The sequence below is a fragment of the Pteropus alecto genome, unplaced genomic scaffold (genome assembly GCF_000325575.1).
Source record: "Pteropus alecto unplaced genomic scaffold, ASM32557v1 scaffold25, whole genome shotgun sequence".
Classification (NCBI taxonomy): domain Eukaryota; kingdom Metazoa; phylum Chordata; class Mammalia; order Chiroptera; family Pteropodidae; genus Pteropus; species Pteropus alecto.
Window position 1 is genome coordinate 717,890 of NW_006441955.1, and position 9,395 is coordinate 727,284.

The following is a 9,395-nucleotide window of genomic DNA, read 5'->3' on the forward strand; positions in this document are numbered from 1 at the left end:
AGAGTGACGGTAGCTTTCAACAGATTCTCAGAACTTTCTGTGAATGAAAAAAAAGGTTAAAGAGTGATGTTTCCAAAAGGAAGGAACTTGAGGAGAATGGGTTTTGAGAGCCAGTGCTGGTGTGATAGCAGTTCTGTGGTTTTCTCAGATTTCTCAGTTTCTTGTCATTTTTCTTTGTGAGGCATAAAGCACATGGTTTCATGATCTAACTTTGAAAATATCCTGTCATAACCTGAGCCCATTTGTGAATGCAGGAACTGTCACAGCCTCACTACACTACTGGGGATTGTAGCTCTTGTAGCTGATCCTCAGTGGTGCTATATCTTATGTCCTGTCACATCTTCCTCTCAGAACTTTCCTGTCAGAGCAACAAGGACTGAGTTTTTGTTTCCTTGAGTCTGTCCCAAATAGCAGAGCTGTGTCTCAGGGGAATGGTTGTATTACCAGTTGCTCTTGCGACAACTGGCCTGAGAGTGAGGAGTCCTTCTGTGACCATCAGATTGTTGTCTGTCATCCATCTCTCTCTCCCCATACCATTGCTGCCTCTTTTCATGCCTACTTAGCTCTTACTTGGACTCTTGTAATAGCCTTCTCACTGGTGTCTCTATTTCTCATTTGTTTGTTCTAGCCCATCTAGCTTTCTAAAACTCTGTCTAGCTGATCACGTCATTTTCCTTAAAAAGTTTTGGTAACTGCCTACAGGTTATAGTCCAAAATCCTTAGCATAGGGTTTAAGACCTTTTGCAATCTGGCCTTGTTTGCTTTCCAACTTCAATCTCATGCAGCTTGTATTTCTACCACACTAGATTTATCCCTGTTTCTGAAAGAAGCTATGAGTTTGCATGCTTCTGTTCCTTGTTCTTTTTTCTTCTGCTTGGTATGCTTCTCTTCCTTTTTTCTTTATTTTTTTAATTATTTTTTACCTGATGGCCTATTCCATCCATCATCAGGCCTAACTCAGGTAACTCTGATAGGCACAACTGATGGCACTCTTCTCTGAACTCACAAAGCATTTTTTATCTCATACGTAACTCTGTAATACTCAGTTCCTCCTAGATACCAGGCACTGTTTCAGATTTTGGGGTTATTACGATGAACAAGGCAGACAAAATCCCTGCCCTCATTCTAACAGAGAGAAATAGAGCTGGAAAAATACACACACAAACACACACATCTATACATTTAAAGTGAAGAACAAGTGCTTTAAATAAAAATAATTCAAGATAGAAGGTGATGAGAGTAGGGGGCTTCTATTTCTAGATAGAGTAGTCAGGGAATGACAGTGCCTCTCTGATGAGGTAACTTGTGAGGAAAGATCTGAAAGAAATAAGGAAGCAATTGAGAGATATTTGGGGGAAGAGTGTTGTAGGCAAAAGGTGTAGCATGAGAGAAGCATGCATGGCTTGATTAAGGAATAGCAAAATGGCTAATGGGGCTGGATTAGAGTGAATTGATCTGTTTTAAAAGGATCACTCTGCCTGCTGTGTACATGAATGAGTGTGAGTGAATGAGTGAGTGAGTAAATAAATGAGTGTGGATCTGAGAAATAAATTTTTGCTAAGTAGAGCTCAGTAACCCCTAAACGCATGTGCTTGGTGGCTTTGACACCCAGTAGGTCTTCTGACTTGTAATTTGATGATAAAGTTCTCTTCTCTCTTCTAGGCTTGGCAGCCTGGGTGTCATGGACTACTACTTAATGGATGCTGCCTCCTTGCTACCTGTCCTGGCCCTTGGCCTGCAGCCTGGTGACACTGTCCTTGACCTATGTGCAGCCCCTGGGGGAAAGACACTAGCATTGCTTCAGACTGGCTGTTGCCGTAAGTAAGAGGGTTGGTGTCTTGGGCAGGGAGGGCTCCTACCTCACTTAGTCAGGTACACACTGAGTATGATGGGCTCTTTGGTCTCAGGGTCCGAGGAGGGATGGATAGTGTTTGCTTGCTAAGCTGGGGTATTTTTTTCTGTTTGTGGTTATTTCTTCTATTTCTTTGTTAGTTGGCCAAGGAAGGTTGCTGAGCAGAGCAAAGTCTCTGAAGGCAGATGAAAGTAGGGCCCCAATGAATCTACCACATGACACTTTCAGCCTTCTGCATCTCTCTAAGATTAAGCTCCTTTTCCTTAGCCTGCCAGCTAAAGCAGTAAGATCTGGCTGCAGCAACCCTTTGTAGCTTTACATGTTCTTTTTCCCTAGGCTTTGTTTGCTTCAGTGATATCCTATGACTCTCTATTGCCCCAATTAGCCTCCTCCTTTGCTTATATTATGTTTTCGCTCTAGAATACCTCTACACACTCCTAGTTGGCCTTTTAGCTTTTAAGCCTCACCTCAAGTATACCACTTGGAAATCTTCCCTCATGATTTCTGCTGGCCAGTTGAGAAATGATGCCTCTGTCTCCTATGCACCTAATTGTGGGCATCACCCTTTCGACTGTTAGCACATTATTAGCCTTGTGTTGGAGCTTTACTGGGTACGCATCTTCTCTTCAAGCTTATGAATTCCTTGGGGACAGGCCCAAGTCTTACTCATTTCAGTTGTGTAACCCAGCCTGGGCCTTCTGTATTGTAAATGTGCCCTTCAGCCATCCACTGGCCTACTTCCTGCCTTAAAATAGGTGTTATTTTCTCCTTAAGGACCTGATAGATACCCACAAGGGGACTGTGGTTTTCACACTTACCTGGAGTTCAGCCATGCTCCTCTTGCCATGTGCCCTAGCCTTTTTGTTGGGCTTAGACCCTTCTTGCACAGTTCTCATCAGCCAACTTGCATAGTTTGAGTTAGCTTCCAGCCTCATGATAGGCCCCATGGGTGATACTAGAGAGGTGCCACATTTGATCTCAGACTTTTGAAGTCTGGAGGGAGGGAGAAAAGATGTTGATGTGACTTAATGAGTCTAATGCAAGAGAGCCCAGCCTGTGTGCTGAGCTGTGCTGATTTTACTGAGTGCTGTGGGAATCCATCAGAAGAGGGATGAAAGTAGTAGTGTTTCTTGGTAGAGGAGGAATTTGAACTAAGAGGAGTGAGAAGGGCCAAGGAGAACTACTTGAGAGTTGCTCTTCTAAGGTGTGCTGAATTGCCAGCACCTCACCTTATCCCACTGACTTCTTGATCCCAGGGAGATGAGAATTTCAGTGCAAGAAGGGAACTTAGATTTTACCTAGTCCAGCCCTCATACTTTATGGAGGGGGATATTGAGCCCTAGAGAGATTAAATAACTTAAAATCTTTTACGTAAGTTGGAGGTAGAGCCAGACTGAACCCAGTTTTTCTGTTCTCCATTCAAATCCAACTGGAAATTCCTCTTGAGCAGAGATTCCAATTGTTACTTCTTTGAGTGTCCTCAAAAATTGGGACTATATTTATTTGTGGGAACACTAACCTGGTTCATATAGTGACCATTTCTATTAGATAAGGGATGTGCACTCTAGTTCTTTACCACACTTCCCATCTCCATTTCACTCCTTGACTCTGAGGCCAGGTATCAGACGCTATTCTTCAAGCTTGCAGTATCAGACGCTATTCTTCAAGCTTGCAGTAAAATTTTTTTCTTCTTATAGAACTAAGAGCAAAGTGAGACATTTCTTGAACTTGTGTCTGTCACAAAGGGAAAGTGAAAGATAGATGATGAATCAATTAGAATTATGTTTGGTCATATATAATAGAAAACCCATCTAATTGGATTAAAGAAGAAAAGTTTATTTTTTTCTTACATGAGAGAAACTGTGATATAAGCAGTCCAGGGCTGGTATGGAGTCTCCACAGTCGTCTGGGACTTGGGCGTCTTCTTTCTTTTTGTAACTTATTTTATTGCTTCCATTCTCAGAATTCCTGGTCCAAGATGGCTGCTGGAACTCCAGCCATCACATTCAAATTCGAGGCAGGAAGAAAAGATAAGATGAGAGGCACATCTCCTAATTGTGCTGGCTTCTTTTAAACATCTTCCCAGAAGTCTCACACAGTAATTTTTGTTACAACCATTAACCAAAACTAAGTCATACAGTCATATTTACTTGTAAAATGAGGCTGGCACATTGCTCTCCACTCCCTCAAATAAAATTGGTGTTCTATTACTAAGAAATAAGAGGAGGATAAGTTTTGGATAAAAAATGTGTAGTGTCTACCAAAGATGAAGAGAGACACACGTTTCAAGAACAGTGGGAGAGGGCATATTTCTTTAGAAGTAAATATTCTTATCTGGTCTGCTTTATTTACATAACCTTTCTGGTCTTTGTAGCCCCTGCTCCATTGTGTCTAGTATGGTGCAATGCACATGGTAAACATTTGTCCTCCACTTGCCCCTGCTCCTGGAGTCTGCATTTATTGGCTATGCCTGAGAATTGGTCTGACTCTCCATTAGCACTATTGTTGGTGAGATGTTTCATTGGGCCATGGCCACTGAAGTTTCTTTATTCCTACAAGCATAAAATGTCTGTACCACCCAAAGCCATCTATAGATCCAGTGCAATCTCTATCAAGATTTCAATGGCACTTTTTACAGTAGTAGAAAAAAAATCCTAAAATTTATATTTCCACAGGCAATCTTGCTGCCAATGATCTTTCCACCTCTCGAACAGGCAGACTACAGAAGATCCTTCACAGCTATGTACCTCAAGATATTAGGGATAGGAGTCAAGTTCGAGTCACCTCATGGGATGGCAGGAAGTGGGGAGAACTGGAGGGGGACACCTATGACCGGGTGAGTGATTCTTGACCTGGGACATCCAGCCAGGCAAATCTGGCCTCTTCATCCTGACTCCAGGCCCTAAAGCAGTAGGATCTGGCCCTACATGTTTAAGCATGTAGGGCTGTTTCTGGACCTAGCCAGCAATCCGTGAGTGATTTGGAGAAAATAGTCATTTGCAGAATTGTCAGTTCAGCTTAGATGGCTGGCTGCCATCTTCAATAGAGAGAGCAGCAAAAAGAGTTTGAACCTGAGTCAGTGGAAATAAAGTTTGTTAGGCTTATTTTATTTTTCAACTCACTTGGCTGTTCACAAGTGAGAGTTTGAACCTGATTCAGTGGATAAAGATTTTTAGGCTTATTTTATTTTTCAACTCACTTGGCTGTTTTACTCATTAAAATAAGTATGAATGACATCATTTTATTTTTCAATATTAATACAGTACATGGTGCAAAATTAAGAAGGCACAAAAGGGTATCCAGTGAAAAGTCGTTGCCCTCTTACTCCTGTCTCACAGCCATCTACTTTCTTTCCCTGCAGATGACCATTGTTTATATTTTCTTCTGTATCCTTGAAAATATATTCTTTGTGTATATACAAATTTCTGTGTATTTTTTAAAAAATAGGAATGATGTTTTTTATATTCCTTTTCTTTTTAGTTTTATGTTTTTGAGATATAATTGCTAGATAATAGTTATATGCATTTAAGATTTTGACAGAGGTTACTGCTTTGTTTGGAGTTCTGACTCCATCACTTTACCAGCAAGTTACCAGGAGAAGTCTGGGCAAGTTAACCTTTCAGTTAAACTTCAGCTTCTTCATCTGTTAAATGACAATAATAAGTGCCTATCTCATAGGTGATGATTAAATAAGAATGCATTTAGCACAGTTGCTGGCATGTAGAAACTACTTAATAATATTGTTATTATCACAATCATTATTATTTTTATTATTGTTTCTGTTCATTGATCCCAGCTATGCTTTATGGAAGATTATAGAGTGAGCTGCCTCTTATTTTACTTGAAAGTGCTTTAGACATTTGAAAGCAGTTCGTTAATTTATTTGTTGAAAAAATAGTTGTGTGCAGTATACTATGCATTAGGTATGTGTTAAGCACGTTATGCATAAATGAATACCATCTCAGAGCTCCACACATTCTTTGTAGGTACATCCCTCTCCCAACTCTACCTGGCCATGAGTTAGAATGAGTTCGGGAACCCAGAGCTCAGCAAGTTCATGGCTAGATACCTATCCCCCTCCATGCTCACAGTTTTCTTTTTATATGCATTGCAGTTATACCTTTGCCCATCCCTTTGAATCACTTCCCTTTAGATGTGTCTCTTACATACTGCATAGAGTTGGGTTTTGCTTTGTAAGAGAATCTGTAAATTTTATTCTTTTAAAACAGTTGATGCCACTGATAAATTTAGTCTCATCTCTGTCAAATTATTTTACTATGTTTATTTACTGTGTTTCTTTTACTATGTGACCTCTTTTCTTTGCTCTTTTGGTTTTCTTTTAATTTCTGTTGTTATTTAGGAAGGTTTATATTTTAGTTCTACATTAAATAATTTCAATATCAAAACTGAGGATTTAATTCTACTGGTTATAGTTTCTGCTAACTCTTGCTCAAGGAGGCTTGTTTCCTTTTTAAGTTTTGTGGTTATTTTTGTAACCTGTCATAATTTTCTAATAACTTTTCTATTGAAGCATAACATAAGTGATCAAATCAAGTGTATTGCTTAAGAATTGTCTTATATGAAATATACTTACATTATTACTACCCTACCATTATTACTAAGAAATACATTAACCATCATTCCAGAAAATCTCAGGCCCCTTTCTACCCTCCCAGAGGTAATCACTATTGACTTCTAAAACCATGTATGTTTTGAACTTTATATAAATGTAATTATATAGTAGTATGTACTCTTGTCTGACTTTTTTCTCTCAACATTATGTTTGTGAAATTCATCCATGTTGTTGCCTGTAGCAGTGGTTTGTTCATTGTTGTTGTATTATATCCCATAATGTGTATATATAATAATTTATTTGTCTATTCTATTCATAATAGACAATTGAGTTGTTTCCAGTTTGGGACTATTAGAAAAAACACTGCTGTGAAGATTCTTGTAAATTTTCTTTTTTGGTGCACTTATGTACCCATGTCTGTTGAATTGTTGGGTCATAGAATATGTGTATGTTCCACTTTAGTCAGTCCTGTCAAACAGTTTTCCAAGTGATTGTGCCAGTTTACATACCTATGTACAGTGTATGAGAATTCTAGTTGTCCTATAGCCTCATCAACATATATTGTACTTTGTTCATTTTAGCCATTTTGGTGGATAATGGTGTAATTTGCATTGCAGTTGTAATTTTTATTTCACAATGACTAATGAATTTGGACACCTTTTTATGTGTTTATTGGCAATTCTTTTTGAAGTGGACATTTGTACTTTGCCTATTTTTTTCTACCAAGTTGACTATCTTATTGTGTAAGAGTTGTTGATGTATTCTGGATATAAGTCCTTTATTGAACATATATGTATTTTAAATATCTTCTTCCACTCTGTGACTTACCTTTTTATCCTCTTAATGGTAAAACAGAAGTTCTTATTTTTAATGTAATCCAGTTTATCACTATGGTTAGCGCTTTTGGGTCTTAATTTAAAGTACCTTTTCCTACCCTAAGGTAATGAAAATATTCTCTTATCTTCTAGAAACATTTTTGTTTTACCTTTCTCACTTAGGTTTACAATCCATTTGACCCTGGTTGACCCAACATCAGTTATTAAAAAGATTATTCATTTTCCACTGCCCTGCTGTGGAAACCTTTGTCATAAATCAAGTATCCATATATTTGTGGGTCTGTTTCTAAACTCTTCTGTTTTTTGACCCGTTTGTCTTTCTTTGCAAGAAACTACACGTCTCAATTGTTGGAGCTTTAGAATAAGTCTTGATATCTGGTATAGTAAATCCTCCAACTGTGTTTATCTTTGAGTTTCTTTTGGCTAGTCTTGCTCCTTTGCATTTTCATAAGTTTTAGAATCAGTTTGTCAGTTTGCACAACAAAATCTTCAGGGCTTGTCTATGGCCATGCTACCCTGAACAAGCCTGATCTCGTTTGATCTCGGAAGCTAAGCAGTCGGGCTTGGTTAGTACTTGGATGGGAGACCACCTAGGAAGACCAGGTGCTGTAGGCGTAAAAAATAAAAAAATAAGGGATTGTAAACTGACAAGGTCCTTGCAATCTGTGAGGTCAACCAAGGGTTGGTTGCCTTTTCTTAAAAAAAAACAAAAACAAAAACTTCAGGGCTTTTGCCAAGATTACATTTAATTTAAAGAACAAATTTGAAAAATAATTTCACTGGTCATAGAATTCTATGTTGGCAGTTTTTCTTTCAGCATTTTGAAGGTCGTATTTCATTTCTTTTGCTGTTCATTGTTTCTGTTGAGAAGTCAGTTATAAATCCTATTAACCCATTTTCCGCTTGCCTCAAGAATACTCACCGGCGAGCATTTACCCTGAGATAACTCGTGGATTACAGTCCTAATCTTAGCCCCAAAGATTGCTACAAAATATCCCACTTTTATTATTATTTTCGCATCACTCTAGCATATCGATAGTCTTTGGAAACAAATGAAATTCTATTTATAGCATTCTGTTTTTAGTAGTGGTATTTCCATTTACAAAATATAGTAATTCTCCATTGCTGAAAATGTCAAATCCTAGAAAAACGTAGCATTCCTACACATGATGTTAACACTGGCAGTGAGCTGTACTTTTTTTTTCTAAATGGGAAATGGGTTAAAACTCCTTTAAAGGTGATATATATATCCCCTGCTTGGGGTTCATAGTGCTTTTTGAATCTGGCTTGATTTTCTCATGAGTTTTAGAAAATTCCCAGCCATTATTTCTTCATATTTTTTTTTCTGCTTTGTTTTTTTCTCACGTATAATTATAGGTCTCTAATTATATGTATGTTAGTCTTTTTCACCATATCCTATATATAATTTATATTATTTCCTGTATTTCTCTCCTTTTTCTCCTCATTATTCAATCTTGATATTTTATTTTGATCTGATTCACCAGTCCTTTCTTTAGCTGTCTTAATATGCTGTTAAATGTATCTATTGAGTTCTTTTTTAAAAAATTGAGATATAATTGACATAATTGTATTACTTTTAGGTGTTCAACATATTGATTTGATATATGTATACAATATATTTTTAATATATTTTTTAATTTTTACGTTTATTGGGGTAACATTGGTTAATACAATTACATATTTTTCAGGTGTACATTATCATTTGACATCTGTATATTCTATTGTGTGTTTACCACCCAAAGTCCAGTTTCCTTCAGCTACCATATATTTGATCCCTTTACCCACTTCACCCTCCCCCTAAACCCTATATTTGACCCCCTTTACCCCATCTACCTCCCCCTTCTTCCCCTACCCCACTAGTAACCACTAGTCTATAGTCCTCTGGTAACCACTAGCCTGTAGTCCATGTCCATAAGTCTCTGTTTGTCCTGCTCATTTGTTGCTTTTAGGTTTATATCCCACATATAAGTGATATCATGTGATTTTCAACTTTTTCTGTCTGGCTTATTTCGCTTAGCAGGATTATCTCGAAGTCCATCCATGTTGTCACAAATGGCAGTATTTCATCTCTTCTTATGGCTGAGTAATATTCCATTGTATATATGTACCACCG

General features: G+C 37.9%; 1 protein-coding gene and 1 pseudogene across 3 annotated transcripts in view; both read left to right on the top strand.

The window, feature by feature from the left end:
- The window catches only part of NSUN4 (NOP2/Sun RNA methyltransferase family member 4), a 26,737-nt gene that overhangs the window by 5,932 nt on the left and 11,410 nt on the right, over positions 1 to 9,395 (top strand). For all 3 annotated transcript variants that reach the window (XM_025051876.1, XM_025051877.1, XM_025051875.1), the window contains exons 3-4: positions 1,663 to 1,817; positions 4,528 to 4,688. In XM_025051876.1, coding sequence (XP_024907644.1) covers positions 1,663 to 1,817; positions 4,528 to 4,688 — 316 coding nt within the window. The remainder of the gene's footprint in view (positions 1 to 1,662; positions 1,818 to 4,527; positions 4,689 to 9,395) is intronic.
- Positions 7,760 to 7,876, top strand: LOC112485927 (annotated as a pseudogene).